This window comes from Lepidochelys kempii, chromosome 7 (genome assembly GCF_965140265.1).
Source record: "Lepidochelys kempii isolate rLepKem1 chromosome 7, rLepKem1.hap2, whole genome shotgun sequence".
In the NCBI taxonomy this organism is placed as follows: Eukaryota; Metazoa; Chordata; order Testudines; family Cheloniidae; genus Lepidochelys; species Lepidochelys kempii.
In genome coordinates this window covers 52,673,667-52,693,779 of record NC_133262.1, presented here as the reverse complement: position 1 = coordinate 52,693,779, position 20,113 = coordinate 52,673,667, and the positions used below count along the sequence as shown (strand labels likewise).

At 47.5% G+C, this 20,113-nt stretch overlaps 1 protein-coding gene across 2 annotated transcripts; it reads left to right on the top strand.

Moving 5' to 3' along the window:
• Positions 1 to 636: 636 nt before the first annotated feature.
• Positions 637 to 19,528, top strand: LOC140914587 (uncharacterized). Of its 2 annotated transcripts, none has more exons than XM_073352747.1 (5): positions 637 to 933; positions 1,504 to 1,613; positions 2,311 to 2,437; positions 13,350 to 13,463; positions 13,831 to 19,528. In XM_073352747.1, exons 2-5 carry the CDS (start codon positions 1,572 to 1,574, stop codon positions 14,943 to 14,945), a joined length of 1,398 nt encoding a protein of 465 aa, XP_073208848.1. In that variant the 5' UTR covers positions 637 to 933; positions 1,504 to 1,571; the 3' UTR covers positions 14,946 to 19,528. The 2 variants fall into 2 exon arrangements, with proteins under 2 accessions (XP_073208848.1, XP_073208847.1); XM_073352746.1 differs by having other exon boundaries at positions 13,347 to 13,463.
• The last annotated feature ends 585 nt before the right edge of the window (positions 19,529 to 20,113 follow it).

Here is a 20,113-nt window from a genome sequence, read left to right as displayed (position 1 = left end):
CACAAAACAGTGCAAATACTTGTCATAAAAAATAACAATATAAAGTGAGCACTGTATACTTTGTATTCTGTGCTGTAATTGAAATCAATATATTTGAAAATGTAGAAAACATCCAAAAATATTTAATCATTGTTTAACAGAGCAATTATTTTTTAATCACGTGATTAATTGTGATTAATTTTTTTAATTGCTTGACAGCCCTAGTCTTTAGTTATTATCTGAACAGTGCCCCTGAGTGTGAGAGTTTCCCTGGTGCCTCCCCACGCAGTAAAGTGATACAGTTCCTGTCCCTGAAAGCAGAGACGTTAATTGCAGACCTGCCCCCATGGCGGGTTGACAAAGCAACGGAGTGGGGAGGGCAGTAACAGAGAGTTTCTACAGTTACTCAGCGAGGCATGAAGCAGACGGGGGGATCCTGGGGTGATGGGTCTGTGACGCTCAGCCCAGGGTGATGCAGTGAAAGGAACTGCGAACCACCCTCCCCCTTTATTTCTCCGTCTGCTCCTCTCAGTCTCTCTCCGCTTTCCCTGTATATCCCCTTCCCCCTCTGGCCCGGAGAGCCAGTTACTTCCCGCGAGCTGGACTGGCTCCTGCACGGACGCGCGGAGACGGGGCGTGTTCCAGCCGGAGCAAGCCCCCGACTCAGCAGCTCTGCAGCCCGGGCTGGTGTTGAAGGACACAGGAAGGGGCTGGAGCAACAGAGTAGGCTGCTGCGGAGGGTGCTGCTGGGAGGAAGGAGGCAGCAATCGAGGAGAACAAAGAGCGAAGCTGGCTGCTGCTTGCATTGGGGTTAGAGAGCCGGACTGAGCAGCTGCTACTTCTCCCGAGCTGGGGGAGACCTGCATTGCAATTTCCGAGAGGGGGGCTTTCTCCCCCAGGCTTTCTGCCCCGGGCTCTGCCCACCCCAGCCCAGCCCTGAGCGGGAGACTGCGGGTGAGTGAGCTCGGGGACAGGGGTAACATTGACTCTACTCAAACAGCCCCTCCTGGGAGCAATTGCAAGGAGCGGATCCAGACATGGGCGAGGGAAAACCCCAAGAATGGGGCTGTCCCAGCCAGAGGGAGAGGGGCAGGGGATAAAGGAGAGAGAACCGGGCAGGGGGAGAAATAAGTGGGGAGGGAGCGGCCCAGATCTCTCGCCTGCCCTGACACGTGTATTGCAGCTTCCCTGAGTAGATTCACAGTCCTGTGGGCAAGGTGAGGAGCAGAGAGTGGAACAGCCTGTCTTTGCCTCTCCCGGTTCCCCTGGGCCTATGGCAGGAGAATCCCCCAAAGTGCCTCCTTTGGTTCTGTTCTTTTCTAGCAGTAGGTTCAGAGAAGGTGTCACTGGGAGGGGTTTAAACATATTCAGTTCAGTCCTGGTGGTGGGGCTGTGGCTGTGCTGGGCTGAAGCTTGTTCCCAGTATAGCAGTGTCTGGAGCATCTGTCTGCAGGGAAAGAGCCAGGGGGACTCGTGAGACTTGTGATGTGGAATTAAGCAAAGTCTGTTTGGAAATCTCCCCAGCTGCCCTTTTCGCCCTGACAGGCTGCAGAGGAGCATCCCTGTTTTGTGCCGGCTTGGCTCAGCTTTCCATGGGACAGGGAAGGGGAATGGCTGCAGTGGAGCCAGTTCAGGTAGGGATTATTGGGGAGTTCCTGGAGAGGGGCAGTAAATACACAGAAGGTGGGAGCATCTGGACAGTTTGCTCTCGAGGTGGGAGGGGGTAGGAAATATAGAAGATGGGGGGGGGGGGGGGAAGGACAGTGTGACAGACCTGCTGGAACTAGTTTAACTCGGGCCTAGATTCCAGGAACAGACCCATGGGGGTTGGGGTAGAAAATCCATGATTTGAAGAACAGGAAACAGCTCCCCTGGACAGGGCTGGGAAAACCTACCAGGCTCCCAGTGCTGGAGCGAGAATCTGCCAGCCAGAGGCTGTGATGAGATACTAAGGGGGCACCCACCAGTGCGGCTTAGGGGAGATGACCCATCCCCTCACATGCTGCTGCTGGCAATAGGGAGGGTGTTAGGATTCCTATCCTGGGGCTGAACCTGGACCCTGCCAGGGGCTCCATCTGCTGTGTCAGCTTCTGGCCAACAGGTGTGTGATGAATGTGAAGACCCTGCCCCCTCTGTGTGCTGGGAGGGACAAGGGGCTCTTTCTTTCCCTCCTTTCACTCTGATACCTCCTGGCTTCTCTGAGCAGGGTGGGGGTGGGACTCTGGGGACTGTGCCTCCCAGAGCTTCCATTTTCCTGGCCCTGCTCCCCTGTGACTAGTAGGGCTGTCTCTGGGGCAGCAGGTACTGAGTGGGGGGCTCTTGCTCTTTCAGGGGTCGGTGACATTCGAGGAGGTTGCTGTGTATTTCACCAAGGAGGAGTGGTCTCTGCTGGACCCTGCTCAGAGAGCCCTCTACAGAGACGTCATGCAGGAGAACTATGAGAACGTGACCTCACTGGGTAAGGATTCCTGTCCCCTTGGATATTAGAAGGGGAAATGAAGAGTTAAGGTTCACATCGTCCCCACAATGCAACCTCAACTCCGCCCTGTTTCAGCAACAGCCTGTCATGCCAGTGACACACATGCTAGTGCTCTGCCCTCCCCACTACAGAACACTTTGGGAACAGAGCACATGACAGGGTAGCACAAAGTCTAACATCTTCTCTTTGCTAAGGGAAAACTTGGGTTTATTTCCTTTATAGCAGACAGAAGCTACCTACCCCAGGCCACAGTTAAACATGGAGCCTACTGCACACAAAGCATCTCAGATTAGCAAAACATTACCACGCCTTTTTCCTCCCCATGGGGATTCCTTCTGAGTCATTGCCTTCACTTACTCCTCACTAAGCCCGGAGACCATTAGCATGTTGACAATCCCCATGGTGAGAACACAACTTTGTGTACCTTTGTAGGTTGGGTCAATAACACACAGCACTGAAATGAGGCAGACTTGGTCCCTCAAGGTTCATTTGCACCTCTCTTCACATTACAGTTACAGCTCTGCCAAGCTGCTCCAATTAATTCCTGCATCATTCAGTTAGAGCTAGCACAGGGCACATAGCTGGAATGCATGCAGATTAATGGTGGTATTGCGGTCTGTGGAACACAACGGCAGTCCTTTCTCGTATCTGTTATAAACTCAGAGATTTTATGGACAAAATGGACAATGAGGTCATCTAGTCTGACCTGCAGCATAATACAAGCCATAGAATTACATTCACTTACCAGTTTATTGAGCTGAATACCTTGTGTTTGACTAAATCATCCTCTAGAAAGGCATCATATCATGATTTCAAGAGATGGAGAACCCTTCACGTCCCCTGGTAGTTTGTAAACCTTTGCACCTTTACTCAGCTATTCCCAATGTAGGGATTATTGCCAGCTCCAGGGCTGGGGAGTGGGGGCAGAGTTAAGGATGCATTGCAAGGGTGACGTTTACTTTAACTCTGTTTCCTGGTTTTCAGAGGTTTAGCCACCATCAGGACATGAGGCAGCACTGGGCAATGTTAAATGCTTCATAAAGGAAATTTATGGGCATTTAATGTCTTTGATGTTTTTTAAAATGGACTTTGTTGTCACTATAACTGTGTCTACACCAGAGCTCTTGCTGCCAGAGCTATGTGGGATAGGGATGTGATTTTTCACACCCCTCACTGACATAGCTATGCTGGTAAAGCTTTTAAGTGAAGGCCAGGTCAAAGCTTGCCTGTGGATTATAGAGCACTTGAAAATATTGCTCTCAACTGAGAAATGTTGGTATCAGAGCAAAACTTCCACAAGGAACTTCTGCCCAACACACACTGTCTAGAAGCTGTCACACATAGGACTCAAACACATGGATGTAGCTCAGCATCATTGGGGGAGGGATAGCTCAGTGGTTTGAGCATTGGCCTGCTAAACCCAGGGTTGTGAGTTCAATCCTTGAGGGGGCCATTTAGGGATCTGGGGCAAAAACTGGGGATTGGTCCTGCTTGAGCAGGGGGTTGGACTAGATGACCTCCTGAGGTCCCTTCCAACCCTGATATTCTATGATCAATGGCCACAGCATGTCCCTTGAGCCAGTTGTGTGAGAGCAGATTGCTAGAAACCCTCTGGCTCTGAACAGAGCCTTAGTCTTCCTGCCTGTGTGCATTTCGGTCTCTTTGACTTGTCGGTTTGGCTCATGGTGATCTGAAATTCCAAACGCTACAACTATTAACGCTAACTCAGGAAGTCCTTACAGAGGAGCACTAGCTCTGCTATAATTAAGGTTCAGCATTGCTTTCTGTTTAAAGGCTGACCATTCTCACTGCCCTAAAATCCACACGCTTATTTGGATTGGCTTGAAATGTGCTGCTGTTCGTGGGGGTGCCCAAGGATGGGGTTATTTGATAAAGGGCTCTTGAGATAGACTCCTCCAAAGCAGCTTTTTCCAAAATCAGCTTGCTCTTATAACATTTTCTTGCACACACTTGCGGTTCAGACTAACATGAGGGGGCCCTTCCATACTGTATTGTCAATAAACGCTGGCTTGTTGTGAAGAGCGTCTCTTGCATTGCTGCAGATACCTACTGTTTGCATCACCCACTAAAGAGAGGGGACTCTCTTGAACTCCCTGGAGAGCCATGGTAAGAAAAGGGGGTGCTGCCACCGGGCCCACACTCAGAGAAGTGATGCTGTGGGGCTTGCCCTCCAAAGAACTAAGCTGAGGGTCTAGCACATTAAAGGGGGCAGTCCCAAGAGAGACTGTAGAAAGGCTGCAGCTTCTAATGCCCTGTAAATCCATGGCATCCCTCTCTCTGAATCCCTCCATTGGTTCTCCCATCTCTGTCCCCTCAAACATAAACTGCTTGTCTTCAGTGGCAAGGCCTTTTGCAGCTTGTCTCCATCTGACATATGATTTCTGATTCAGCACTGAGATGCCAGCTCCCACCAGTGATCCTCCAGGGTTGCCAGCCTCCGTCACCTGCTTGTTAAAAGTTCAAACTATCCACTTCTTGCTTTCACTCATGCTGGGAGGAGCTCTCCATACACCTCCAGAAAGCTACCTCACGATCCTCCTTCAGGGTCCAGCTGGTGGCAGGCTGGAGAGAGGAAGGCTTGGGGCAAAGAGCTCTTTTGAGTTGGGAGGTCTGGGGGCAGTGAGGATGCCATGGAGCCATTGCTGTAGGGAATTGGGTGCCATGGAGGGCTGGGAGCAGTGGGAGGAAGTTGGATCAGGAGCTCAAAAAGCTGGGAGGGTTAGGGGTGTGAGTAAAGGGAACGTGGATGCTAGGTGCTCCAGGAAAGGGTGTTCTAGCTGTGGGAGAGAGGGGACACTCTTTTTGGCAGGAGTAAGGACCATTTAGAATGGAGTTTGGGATGGGAAGCGGTTGGGGAGCAGGAGACTTGGGGGAACGGGTACCAAAGAGGGCCATGGGCGATAGGAGGGGAGGAGAGAACACCAGCAGCACATGCTCTTGTCCCTAGGTGTCCGGGACTACAGGTCTTGAATGCTGGTCCATGGGGCTCTTAGCAGCTAGTAAGTTCCGCCTGCCACCCAGGGACCTGCTAGCAGTTGTCAGACTAGAAGCCGAACCCTGACAGAGGACTCCAGCAGACTGGTGGAACGTTGGGGGTCCTGATCCCCTCTTTTATTTAACCGAAGCACAGACACAGGAAATAGTCCCTGCAGCTGGGTTTCCCCAGCTGAGGACTGCTTTCCCAGCGACACCTGCTCCTACTGCCTGACTCTGATGGCTTGGAAACTGACCCTGCTGGCTCTTGACTCCTGGTTTTGCCCTCTGGCCTGTCTCAGCGTCTGACCTCCTGTTATCTGACCTGGTCTGATGCCCAATTCCTGGTCTGACCACTAGCTCAGACTGCCTGCATCCTGGTGATGACACTGTGGGGGGTGGGGGAGAGCTGAGAGCAGTGAAAGGAAGGGGAGTGAGTAGCTGCACCTCTCTCCCCTTCCTGGTCTCTCTGAGTGCCCCCCCACGCTGTCAGGCCTTGCGCCTTTCCTTCTGGAGTGGAATTCTGCTGTTCTCCTGCTCCTAGATCGGGCCCTAGGCTGCAATACCCTGTGTATCAGCCATTTTTTACCCAGCAGGTCAGGCTGAGTGGTGACACCTTTGACAGTCTAGGATCAGTGGTGCACAGTGACAAAACAGCCACCTTAAACACTGCTGTGGTTTGATTTTGCAGGAGGGAAAAAAGTATATGAGAAAAGGATTTTAAAATAACAAATAGGCTTCATGCATGCCTGCCGTCCTAAAGGCTTACCATCCCCTGATGGTCACCTAGGCAGGTCTAACTTCTGCTGACTCCCTAGCGTGGTCCCTGTTTCTGCCTTTTCCCCCCTATCTCCTAATCAGCCGTCCCCTTCTTGGGAACGAGTCCTTTTCTAAACTGCTCCAGTCCTTTTGATCTTCTTGGCTCCAGACCTTGGCCCTGCTCAGCTAACCCAGTTCTGTAAATTGTCTGGAGCCAAGAGGTAGACTATTCCAAGCTAATATTTCAGGCATTGTCACTTACCAATCCTTAAGCGATTAATAAGGGGTGTCTCATCTTGAGCCACTCTTCCTCCCTTCCTGCTTGTTTTCCTTGCAGTGTCCCTATTAAACTAAACCAGCATAGTAATACAATCAATATCCCAATAACCAGGCCAGGGTATTCAGTATTCATCAGTACTAAAGAGCAGCTCCAGCTCTGTCACAGGGGGTGTGGAGAAATAGGACTGAGGCTCTGTCTACCCTGCAGTGTAAGCTCAGGTTCAGACTCTGGCTCGAGCCCAACCCCCATTCCTTCTACACACAGATCTATCTGACTCAGGCCAGTAAGCTCTCAGGACCTGGGCCCTTGGACCTGGCCAGGGCAGTGATTCTGAGCCTGAGTTCCAGAAACTTCATCATTTTGCAGCGTGGAAGCAATTCAAGTCCAGGTCCCCTGACTCATATCCTGAGCATCCAGCAATGCTATCCCACAATCCCATGGGCTAGTGTTCCTTGGCCTTTCTGTCTCAAGACTAGCCAATCAACTCCCAGGAAATGGAAGCACGCCCCTTCAAGTACAACTGCACATCCTATAACCCTGCCATTTTATTCTGACCACTGAACTGCAAACAGCTGTGGCCACCAACAAGAGCCCTTTGCCCAGCATGCTGCTGCATGGCCACAGGACTACAGTCAGATTCTGGTGAATCTCTGGGACAAAGTGAGCAAGACATGGACTTCAGTAAAACCATCAAAAATGACCAATTGTACCAAGAAATAACAAACAACTGGCAGCACTGGGGATTACATGGATTAGTGACCAGTGCAGGGAGCAGATTAAGTGGCTCAAAAGCAACTACTGGAAAGCCAGAGAACTGCATCTCTGGGAACTTCCCAGCCTCCTGTCTCATTTACAATGACTTTGACCAGGTGCTGGGTGCTTGCTGAGCACTGAGACCCAAGAAATTCACGATAGCCTGGTCAGCAAGGATGACAACCTTCTGACGTTCAATTTCATAGAACTCCTGAGGGGAGCCAACAGCCATCAGATCAGGCTAGCAAAGTGATTCTGGTGCTCCGACTGGTCCCTCAGCAGCCAGCTGCAGCATATCCTGGGTCCATACTCAGAGGAGCTGTTTGATGACCCCTTGGAGGCGCATTCTGCTGTGGAACTGACAGCAGAAACTGAAGAGGCCAAAGTAGTCCTGGAGCCTGGTAAGTTTCTGGCTCCACGTCCATTTTTATTAATGTATGAATGAGGGGAATTTCTGGACTATGACCAAATGCAATTTTTATTACAAGCTGCAGGTGTAATGAAGCGGCCTCTGGTGGGACAGAACTGAGAGTTCAGGACAAATTGCTTAGAGCAGGGCAGTTACAGCCCAAAGCTGGAGTTCCTTTACTATTAAGGCAGCCAAACAGAGAGGTCTTTGGTTTTACCCCACTGGCTAACCAGAAGTCATACAAGCAATTCCTTCAGATACTCCAGTCCCCTTGTATCACCACCAGCACCGCTCCTTATGGGGACGAATGGTTATGAAAACCAATACCCCAGTAAAAGAAAAAAGGTTTTCTCTATCCCAAAGGACCACGCCCCAGACCCAGGTCAATCTACAAGTCAGATCTTAGTCACAAATAACGCTGTTGCCAATCCTTTAGAATCTAAAATCTACAGGTTTATTCATAAAAAGAAAGAAATATTGATGAGAGCTAAAATTGGTTAAATGGAATCAATTACATACAGTAATGGCAAAGTTCTTGCTTCAGGCTTGTAGCAGTGATGGAATAAACTGCAGGTTCAAATCAAATCTCTGGAGTACATCCACAGCTTGGATGGGTCATTCAGTCCTTTGTTCAGAGCTTCAGTTTGTAGCAAAGTCCTTCCAGAGGTAAGAAGCAAGATTGAAGACGAAATGGAGATGATGCAGCTGCCTTTTATAGTCCTTTTGCTATGTGGCTTGTGCTTCCTTTGTTCCAAACACAAGCTACCCAGCACATTGCATGGAAAAACCTTAGAGTTCTGTCCATAGGCATGTCCCTGCATGCCTTGCTGAGTCACAAGGGGAATCTGCCCTCTCTTAATGGGTCAGTTGTATAGCTGATGGCCCTTAATGGTCAGTGCTGATGCCAAATTGTCTGGGGTGTCGCCCAGAAGCATAGCACAAGTTTGAAATACAGACGGTATAGAGCCAATACTTATAACTTTAAATACAAAATAGTACTTGCATACAGATAGCATAATCATAACCAGCAAATCATAACTTTCTCATAGACACCTTATTTGACCTTCTTTGTACAAGATTTGGTGCCACTGTACGACCTTGGTTGCAACAATGATCTATACAGTCACAGTTCATGTCAATAACGTCACAGCAGGTATCAGCATATATCTGCTTATGGCAGAATGCATGCCAGTGCCTTGGTGTCTCTGAACCCCCAACACCACGTGGAGTTCAGAATGAGACTGGGAAGAGCAAACAACAGATTAACAAGCATTTAACATTAATTTTTTGCTATATACTTGCACATTCTTACAAAGATGTGCTGGGGTGTTAAAGGTAAGATCCTTATATTGCCTTCCCTTTTAGTACACCACACTGGACAAATTGGCCATGCCACAGCAGAACGAGCCATAGAATCATAGAATATCAGAGTTGGAAGGGACCTCAGGAGGTCGCTAGTGCAACCCCCTGCTCAAAGCAGGACCAATCCCCAACTAAGTCAACCGCATCTGTAAACTGTACTGGGCAAGGGGAAAATGTAGTGTATGGATGACAAATTCACTTTCCAAAATATCAGGGAGTTTGTAGACAGTCCATAAATATGCCAGGGAAAGGGGTGGGCGTGGCTGTGCAGTTCTGTGAGAATTCGTATTACTGTGTGTGTTTGTATGTAGTCCAGAGGTAGATGTACTCAGAGCAGGGTGTATCATAATCCATAGGAAGGCAGTAATCCATGCGGACACTAACCCAGCCTCCTGTTGACTCCCTCATGAATTTTGACCTAATCCCAGGTGCTGAGGATTGCAAGCTTTTCCCATAGGAGGAACTCCAGATAAGTAGTCACATTTCAGGGAAGGGTGTATTTCCCAGGCCTTCCTCTATAGAACACCAGCCAACTCCACTCATAGATGTGTTGCCAAGTCACCATAAGCTTGAAAATCTCTGTGGCAGACACTGCTGGCTTGTCACCGGTACCTTGGAACAGAATGTCCTTTTGCCATTCAGGAACCTCCAGGATTTTGATGTCCTCCAGAATGTGGAATGCCTGAAAGACTAAGAAAGTTTAGGTAGTAAACCACAGCAACCCCCCCCCAACTTCCTTGTGACATACTGGGGTACAATCCAGACCAATGGGGGTCTGAGTTACCCCTGCCCTGTAACCTGGGGTGCCTTGCAGTGCCTTGCCACTGTAGCCTCCAACCTGGACTGCTCACAAACAGCCACCAGCATGCAGGTCACTCATGTGTTTGTGGAACTGCAGCCTGCCAGTCATACCCGAGCTCTCACCAGCCATGATTGTACTGCAGGGTGACTCCATCACACTCCCAGTCCCGGATTTCCCCCCAGAAATGTATGTCCTGTACAGCTCAGCCCTCTCCAGGGAAGTCCAATTATATTATATTATATCCATTATTCCTTCAAAGGAATAAATACACAACAGTTTATTACCTTAAATAGAGTTATCCAGACACTAACTTAAACACACTGGATTAAATAAAACAATAACACAAGTTTATTAACTACAAAGAGAGAACTTTTAAGTGAGCATAAGTAATGAGGCTAAAAAGTCAGAAATGGTTACAAGAAAAATAAAGATAGGCACTAGAAAGTGTTTTAACTTATCAAACTATATTAGATTGGAGCAAAGTTTCTCACCGCATGCTTCCAGCAGTGTTACTGACCAACTCTTCAGGTCAGGATCCCTCCCCCAGATTCCAACATCTGTTTTCTTTGTCTTCTCAGGTGCAGAGAACTAGAACGTCTGAGAATATACTGAATCTGAGTTTTACAAAGTATCGGGTTTTTGGCCTTGACATTCCACAGGCTCTTTTTTCTGGAGGTGCACTGAACCTTTTCTGAGACAATAATGAACCATTTGATGTCTCTTCTCATGCCTGTCCACCTTTGCAGCTGAACCCCAGTCCAGTAGAAGCCTGGGATAGAATCATAGGCTCAGAAGATTAGGGTTGGAAAAGACCTCAGGAGGTCATCTAGTCCAATCCCTTGCTCAAAGGAGGACCAACCCCAACTAAATCATCCCAGCCAGGGCTTTGTCAAGCCAGGCCTTAAAAACCTCTAAGAATAGAGATTCCCCCACCTCCGTAGGTAACCAATTCCAGTGCTTCACACCCTCCTAGTGAAATCGTTTTTCCTAATATTCAGCCTAAACCTCCCCCACTGCAACTTGAGACCACTGCTCCTTCTTCTGACATCTGCCACCACTGAGAACAGTCGAGCTCCATCCTCTTTGGAACCCCCCTTCAGGTATTCAGACTGCTATCAAATCCCACCTCACTCTGCTCTTCTGCAGACTAAACAAGCCCAGTTCTCTCAGCCTCTTCTCATAAGTCATGTGCCCCAGTCCCCTAATCATTTTCCTCTGCTGGACTCTCTTCAATTTGTCCACATCCCTTCTGAAGTGGGGGGCCCAAAACTGGACACAAGACTCCAGATGTGGCCTCTCCAATGCCAAATAGAGGGGAATAATCACGTTCCTTGATCTGCTGCAATGCTCCTACTAATGCAGCCCAATCTGCTGTTAGCCTTCTTGGCAACAAGGGCTCCATGTCAAAGTGTCCCAGAGCAGTCACGGAGAAACCATGTCTGTGATGAGCTTATGATGGACATCCTGGACAGGGCCAACAAGGAGGAACAGTACCAAAGGGGAAAGGATTTGTGGCAAGCAGAAAGGCAAAAAGCAGGCTGCTGAACATGAGAAGAAGTGCAGCATGCAAGGAGAGACTTGCACTGCAGTCTCTGGAGTGGGAACGTCCCTTGAAGGAGGAAGATAGACGTGTTAGAGAGGCTGCTTGAGGTCATGGCTGGGAGAGTTCAGGCTCCTGCTCCACCTGCACCGTGTCCTGAATCCCCTCCATGGTACCATGTCCGCAGACCAGGAACTCATGGGACTGCACCAGGGTTGGGTGGCCAATGGTCACCCTGATGCATGTGACCTGATGCTGGAGGGTTGGGGCTAGTTGCTCACAAAGCTCCAGCAAAGTAGCTTTCTTCATGCAAAAGTGCTGAACCCACTGCTGGTCCTTGCGGGTCCGCATGATGATGTGATCCCACCAGTCTGTGCATGTGGCCCTGTTCCAGAAGCACCTGTCTGCATAGGGAGCACCAGTGGCTATCACCAAGAGTGGTGAGCAGTGTCAGCTAGTTCCAGGCTGCCATGTCTGTGTCATCGTCATCCTGTGACAGGTGCCTTCAGTAGATCAGAAAATGCCAGTGAAATGTTCACCAGTGTCTCATGCATACTCTGCCTACTTCCTGACACAGGAGTGAAAGCACATGCAGGACAAGTTCTTCAGATGGTGATTTGTCCATGCTGCTGGCTCCAGTTGTCAAGAGCATGCAGACTCAGGAGATGGCTCAGCTGGGTGTCCTGGTGACCTGCAAAAACTTCTGTAAAGTGCCACAGGGTGGACTGTTAAGTCCCCTCAGTGCGCCACGAACAAAGGGCTAGAGTGGCGACAGCTGTGGAGATCACCGGGAAATCTGGGTTATGCTGGTTTGACTTGGGTCTGTGTAATGCAATGTGGATACGTGAGTGCAGTGTGGGTACATGAAATCCATGTCCAGACATTCTAAACCTAGGGTCAATATAAAGTGTGGGCTTCCAAACCCAGGTTTACAAACAATGAGGCTGCAGACGTGAGTCCACAGATCTGGGCTTACATTGCAGTATGTTCATATGCTAAGAGACGTGGGGAGGGCAGGGTCAGTAGGAGGTAGGGGAGGGGAGGTTTTGCGGATCTTGATCTGCAGAGAGTCCCAGCCCATTAACACATCATCCCCGCCGAGGCCCTGTTGATTTGGAACCTGCACTGCACTCTGATTATAGTCCACTTTCACTTTTTCCAATATTATTTTCACTTTGCTTCTCTCTCCACCGCTCGGTGCCTACACCAACGCCCACCCTTCCCTACCCCCTGCAACCCCAGCCACCTTTCATTAGTACTTATGTCCCTCCTAGCCACAAGATAACTAGTCCCCTGGCACAAATGGGCACTTTCTTGGTGATGTCACAGGTTGGCAGTGAAACTTCTGGGAAATCAGAGAATCTTACTCCCCTCCTCCCCATCTGCATCAGCCACAGTCTCACTTCCTTGCAGGGTTCTTGGATCATTTAGTCACTCCTTCCCGAGGTCACGTGGTCTTATGCTTATTATTCACAATCTCCTTTTCCAGTGGAATGAGCATCCTGAGATGTAGCATCTAATTCCCCAGCCTTCTTCACATGAGCCTTTTCATATACCCTGAGCTGCTGCATTTGGTGGCATTCCCCACTCCATCCTATTCCATATTACACTGAACCCCGCCAGTCCATTCTTACTGGTCCCAGCTTCCCTATGACCTTTCGTTGTCTTTGGGCCTCTCTCTGTTAGCAAGAAGCAGTTCCAGGGTGACTTCCCCTCTTACTAGACTCTTCGCATTCTGGAACATGGAGTTATCGTCTCTGCATTTTAGGAGTCCCCTTGTCCATGAGTGTCTGGCTTTGTGTGTTCCCAGCAGATTTGGAGCTAGCTAAATGCCTCATAAACAGAGTCACCTGCACCTTTGAGAATCGGTGGAACTCACCCTGACATCTTAACTGCTTTAAAATGGGCAGGTGTTAAAATAACAGAACTTTTTTTGCAACAGAGGTTCCATGACTTAAGCTGATCTCCCTGGTTTTCTTTCCCCCCAAGCAGGGTTTCCAGTTTCCAAACCTGATGTGATCTCCCAGCTGGAACGAAGGGATGAGCCATGGGTCTCAGATCTCCACGGCTCTGAAGAAAGAGAGATCCCAAGAGGTGCCTGCACAGGTGAGGAATCATGAAACCAACTCAAAAAGTATCAGCACCTAAAAGAAACCATTGGGATTCTGTACAAAGACCTTGTGACCTCTCCAACTTCAGGATTGTCCCCATCAGGTGCTGTGTCCTTAGGGCAGATATCACTCATGGCTCCCTTGCTATCCTGACTGACTCCTGGCAGAAGCTCCCTCCCTAACCTCCCTTCCCTTGTTTGGATGAGATGCAGAGGTAGATTTGATCCCCTCCTTTCTCCCTTATGAGGCAGAGTTTGGGGAAATACAAGTCCTGATTTTTTTCCTGTCTCCTCAGCACTTACTTTGTTTTGTGCTCCCCTTTTCCATCCCTGTTTCTGAGGTTTCTCTCTCTGTCCCGGCAGGTGAGGGGATGGTGAATGAGAATGAGGAACCGAATCCTCAGCCAGAAGAGGCTGAGCAAGTGGAACTTCATGGGGCATTAGTGCAAAGATCCCAGTTGATTGTGTCCAGGAGCCATGAGCAGGGAAAAGCCTGTAAGAGTCAGCACAGACCAGAGAGGCAGCAGGGAACCCAGCCAGGGAGAGAAATGGGTAACTCCATTAATTATCGGGGAGTTTACAAAGACTGCAAGGAAACCAGAGCCCAGAAGAGAATCTCCCTGGGAGACAGAAACAACACATGCACTGAGTGTGGGAAAAGTTTCAGTAGCCACTCACACCTTACAAAACATGAGAGAATCCACACAGGAGCCAGGCCCTATGAATGCTGTGAGTGTGGGAAAAGCTTCACTCTGAGCTCTCACCTTATTATACATCAGCGAATCCACACAGGAGACAGGCCCTATAAATGCTGTGAGTGTGGAAGAAGCTTCACTGACAGCTCAACCCTTATAAGACATGAGAGGGTCCACACAGGAGAGAGACCCTATGAATGCTGTGAGTGCGGGAAAAGCTTCACTCAGAGCTCAGCCCTTGTCACACATCAGAGAATCCACACAGGAGAAAGACCCTATGAATGCCATAAGTGTGGGAAAAGCTTCAGTCGGAGCTCAACTCTTATTACACATCAGAGTATCCACACAGGCGAGAGACCCTATGAATGCTTTGCGTGTGGGAAAAGCTTCAGTCAAAGCTCATCACTTAGTACACATCAGAGAATCCACACAGGAGAAAGACCTTATGAATGCTGTGAGTGCAGGAAAAGCTTCAGTTACCGCTCAGACCTCGTTATGCATCAGAGAATCCACACAGGAGAGAGACCCTATAAATGCTGTGAGTGCAGGAAAACCTTCTCTCGACGCTCACACCTTATTACACACCAGAGAATCCACACAGGAGAGCGACCCTATGAATGCTGTGAATGCGGGAAAAACTTCCGTCAGCTCTCAGCCCTTATTAGACATCAGAGAATTCACACAGGTGAGAGACCCTATGAATGCTGTGAGTGCGGGAAAAACTTCTGTCAAAGCTCAGCCCTTACTGCACATCAGAGAATCCATACAGGCAAGAGACCCTAGAGATGTTCTTAGTGTTGGAAAAACTTCCATTAGAGCTCAGCCTTTATTTATCATCAGAGAATCCACAAAGAAGACAAACACCATTAAAACCTTGTCCAGGGCTGACCAAAAAATATTTTCTTTAATACTTTTACTAATTACCACATAGTGAACTTTAAGGCTGCTTGAACCATTTGTGTCACCATGGTCCACCAAGCAAGCGATTTGCTTTTGCTTTTTAAAGCTCACCATTCTTTGGGGGTGAATCTCTTTGATCTTTCTATCAACTCATTTGAATTATGAATCATGGGAGTGTATGTGTCCCTCCTACCAGGAATCCCCATCAGCCCCAGATTGGGTAGCAAAGGTTGAATTTTAATGAAGCCATACATGGGGGGGGGGGGGATCATACCCTATGACTGCAGAATTGCTAATATAGAACCTATTTTTAAGAAAGAGAAAAAAGTGATCCAGGAAACTAGAGGCCTGTTAATTTGGCCTCAAATACATGCAAGGTCTTGGAATGAATTTTGAAAGAGAAAGGAGTAAAGCACAAAGAGATAAATGGTAATTGGGATAAAATATATCATGGTTTCATAAGATGGTAGATCATGCCAGATCTATCTGATAGCTGTTTTTTTAGACAAAGGAAATACAATAGATCTAATCTACCTGGATTTTGATAAGGCATTTGATACAGTTCCATATGGGGAATTATTAGTTAAATTGGAGAAGATGCAGATTAACACAAGAATTGAGAGGTAGGTAAGGAACTGGTTAAAGGAGAGACTACAGTGGGTCATACTGAAAGGTGACCTGTCAGGGTGGAGGGAGGTTACTAGTGGCGTTCCTCAGGGATCAGTTTTGGGACCAATCTTATCAATATTTCTTTTACTGACCTTGGTGCACAAGGTGGGAGTGTGCTAATAAAATTTGTGGATGACGCAAAGCTGGGAGGTATTGCCAATACTGAGGACCCAAATATAATACACGAAGGTCTGGACGACTTTGAAAACTGAAGAAAGAGAAATGGGAAGAAATTTAATAGTGCAAAGTGCAAGGCAGGCACTTGGGGACTAAACAACAAAAATTTTTGCCATAAACTGGGGACTTATCAGTTGGGAGCAACAGAGGAAGAGAAAGACCTGGGTGTATTGGTTGATCACAGGATGACTATAAGTGGACAATGTGATGTGGCCATAGAAAAAGGCTAATGCAATCCTAGGATGCATCAGGTGAGATATTTTCAGTGTAGACAGAGAAGTGTTAGTACTATTACACAAGGCACTGTTGAATCCTCATCTGGAATACTGTGTGCAATTCTGGTCTCCCATGTTTAAGAAAGATGAGTCCAAACTTGAACAGGTACAGAGAAGGGCTACTAGGATGATCCGAGAAATGGAAAACCTATCTTATGAGAGAAGACTCAAGGAGCTTGGATTGTTTAGCCTAACCAAATGAAGGCTGAGGGAGATATGATTGCTCTCTATAAATACATCAGAGGCATAAATACTGGGGAGGGAGAGGAGTTACTTAAGTGCCAATGTTGAAACAAGAACAAAAGGATATAAACTGGCCATCAACAGGTTTAGGCTTGAGATGAGACGAAGGTTTCTAACAATCAGAGGAGTGAAGTTCTGGAACAGCCTTACAAGGGGAGCAGTGGGGGAATAAAACCTAACTGGCTTCAAGATTGAGCTTGATAAGTTTATTGAGGAACTGCCTACAATGCCAGGTGCCCATCTGCAACTGCTAGTAGCAAATATCCCCAATGACCAGAGATGGGACACTAGATGGAGAGGGCTCTGAGTTGACCACAGAAAATTCTTCCCTGAGTGGCTGGTGGGTCTTGTCAACATGCTCGGGGTCCAACTGATTGCCATATTTGCGGTTGGAAAGGAATTTTTCCCCAGGTTAGATTTGCCTTCCTTTGCAGCAGGGTCACTTGCAGGTTTAAATTAGAATAACTGGTGGATTCTCTATAAGTTAAAGTCTTTAAATCATGATTTGAGGACTTCAGTAACTCAGCCAAAGGTTAGGGGTCTATTACAGGAGTGGGTGAGCGAGGTTCTGTGGCCTGCAATGTGCACGAGGTCAAACTAGATGATTAATAGTCCTTGCTAGCCTTCAAGTCTATGAGCTACAGTGCGGGATAATCTACCTGTTATTCTCATGTAAAACACAGCTATTCTTGCAGTAACGGCATAACCATGGCCACTATACACAGGCCATCTAGCACATTTCCTCATGACCTGAACTAAGCTCCATCCCTTCTCCTAGTCTAAACAATCCTGGAGCATCACATTTATACTGTTCCCCAACTGCAGTGTGTCACCAAGTTGTCCACCCCCACCCCATGTCTCATTCTCAGTTGTTTTCACGTTGCCCTGGAGTGGGCTGAACAGTTATTTTTGTACCATTTTTCTCATTTAAAATGTATTTAAATATAATAAAGAACAGGATCGGGGCAGCCTCTGTGACACTACAAGGAGATGGGAGGAGTTGGAGGGATTCCCTTCTCCCCCATGTCCTCAGCATTGTTACCTTCTGTCTGAGCCATGTAGAGTTTTATCTTCTTCATATTCTATCCCTCCACCTTGCAAAGTGTCATGTGGTGCTGTGTTCTTAGCTCTCTGTGCTTCGGAATCATGGTTTGATTCCTTTGATCTTAAATTAGACTCATTCGGGCAGGAGATGAAAGTGTCACAGACTGGAAGGGGAATGCAAATTGATCCGAAACACAGTGGGGTCATTCTGAGTTTAAATCGCCATTTCTATCTATTGACAAAACCACTTCTGTGCTTTTTCCATTCCATTGGGATGGTTTGCAGATGGGAAGGTTGCCTGTTTTCCCATTATGATGATGTTAAAACTTTTGTAAATAACAAGACAATAATAGAGGAAGCTCTGAGTGAAGCAGTTTTGAATGGCTCAGAGGAGAACACAATCGGAGAACCTGTTGTCCTGATTCTGCGTCATATGCAACCTGCTCTGGAATGTCACTTAATATGAAATGGAAAGTGTGTTATTCCTCTCTGTGTTGTGGGTTTTTCTTTCTTTTCTGAAGGCCATTTTGTCACATGACTGGATATTAGTTTTATTTGATAGACTGTAGCTCAGATTTATTGGGCACTTTGAGACAAATGACTATTTACTAAAATAGTAATGTCTCATGTTGTTTTTGCTTTTTCCCCATCACTTCATGTTGACATGGAGGACGTTCAAATTTAGTTCATTCAACTGGAGAGAATACTCCAAGCTCTTGGACATGCTACCAATGAAGTCTATATTCTGAAATGGTGAACAGCAGCACATCCCAATTTGTACAACTAACTGAAGTAACAGCATATGATCACACTGTTGTTAAATTTTTTCGGTCAATGTGGTCTCAGATGACCAAAGGAGAGAATTCCACCTAAGTGACTTGGAACTAGGCAAAATGGCCTTGTATCTGGGGCCCTAAGAACATCATAATGGCCACATTGGGTCAGTCCAATAGTCCATCTAGCCTAGCAATCTAGCCCAGTATCCTGTCTTCTGAGAGTGGTCAATGCCTGGTGCTTCACAGGGAATGACCAGAACAGGGCAATCATCAAGAGATCTAGTCCCAGCATCTGGCAGTCAGAGGTCTAGGGATAACCAGAGCATGGAGTAGCATCTCTGACCATCTTGGCTAATAGCAGCAGTAGCTGCAGTCCAGGCCCTACAGGCATTTACACCTCACTATATCACTTAGATAATCCTATGATTTGGGAAATACTGTGACTATCTATGCAGCTATGGAGGAAACTGAAATGGAATTTACTGAACTCATGTTTTGTAGATGCTGCAAATGTGTATAAAATGAAATCAGTGCTGAATGTGGGACAGCAGCAGACTATCTATTTCTGAAGATATCCCACCTCTGGGGGCTTACAGGGATTCAGATCCAGGCCTGTTTCTAATCCCTCATTTAGATCAATGCCACCACATTAAAGAAACAAATTTGGCATGTTTGGGGAATGTTTCTCACTATGATGATTGAAAACATATGTGGTTTAGTAAAGAATTTTACTTCAGTGAAGTGTAAATTTATCCTGACCAAGGCCAAAGCTTTGGCAACAACTACAGTATTAGTACTGGGAATGCAGCGGTTGGTTCTCACCCAAGATAAGGACACTATGGTGATGTACGGCCCAGATAAAACTGTTTTTGGAACCCCGTTCCCTAGTTCAATGGCATTTATTGTGGTCCCAAAAGATGCCATGGTTACACTGAAAACTATTGTCCTTTATCATTTGGATCCAAAGTGTCATGAGGAAAAGAGAGAAGCAATCGGTGCCCTCTGAGGACATTCCTCCCCATGAATCCCAATCTGGCTCCCTTGTGGAACAAGCAGGACAATCGTGCTGTAGAAGTAATGGCTCCATGTTCGAATGTTGAGTCCTGATTCTATGCTTTTGTCTCAGTTTTGCAGTGGACTTACAGCACTAGTTTTGCATCACTTCTCCTCCACTTCCTGCTACTTTGAAAGATTAAAAAGTCTGAAACAGGGATGGGTAACCTTTGGCCCACGACCTGCCAGGGTAAGCCCCATGGCGGGCCAGGCCTATTCGGTTACCTGCCGTGTCCACAGGTTCAGCTGATCACAGCTCCCACTGGCCGCAGCATCCCTCAGCCCACGCTGCTTCCCGCAGCCCCCATTGGTCTGGAGCGGCAAACCGCGGCCAGTGGGAGCTGCGATCGGCCGAACCTGCAGACGCGGCAAGTAAACAAACTGGCCCGGCCCACCGGGGCTTACCCTGACAGGCCGTGTGCCAAAGGTTGCCGATCCCTGGTCTAAAAATAGACTAGGGTGACTTTTTCTCATGATGCAAACCTTCCCACTGAGCGTGAGACCCCCTTCCACCAACACATGTGGCTGAACAGTCAGAGACCAATAAACTCACAGTAGTGGAAGGCACCTATGTTGTTTTACACCAGGGCTCATTTGGTGGAAATAAGGATTAAAAGAAAGACAACATATATGATAAGATTTTGTGATTTTTGAAAATGTTATTGTTACCAGTGAAAAACAGGAAGTTAATTATTGGTTAAAGACTAAGAGACTAATTACCCAAATTATATTGGTAAACTGAAAGTTATATTTTCTTTTTGATAGTGACTATTAGTTGTGGGTAAAAGCTGAGATTACTCAATTCTGAGAGCTG

Excerpts from the sequence above, each read along its gene's own strand:
- LOC140914587 (XM_073352746.1), top strand. The coding sequence starts at position 1,572 with ATGGGACAGGGAAGGGGAATGGCTGCAGTGGAGCCAGTTCAG. Across the intron at positions 1,614-2,310 it reads CTGCAGTGGAGCCAGTTCAG|GGGTCGGTGACATTCGAGGA; the intron begins GTAGGGATTATT and ends TTGCTCTTTCAG. Across the intron at positions 2,438-13,346 it reads TGAGAACGTGACCTCACTGG|CAGGGTTTCCAGTTTCCAAA; the intron begins GTAAGGATTCCT and ends TTTCCCCCCAAG.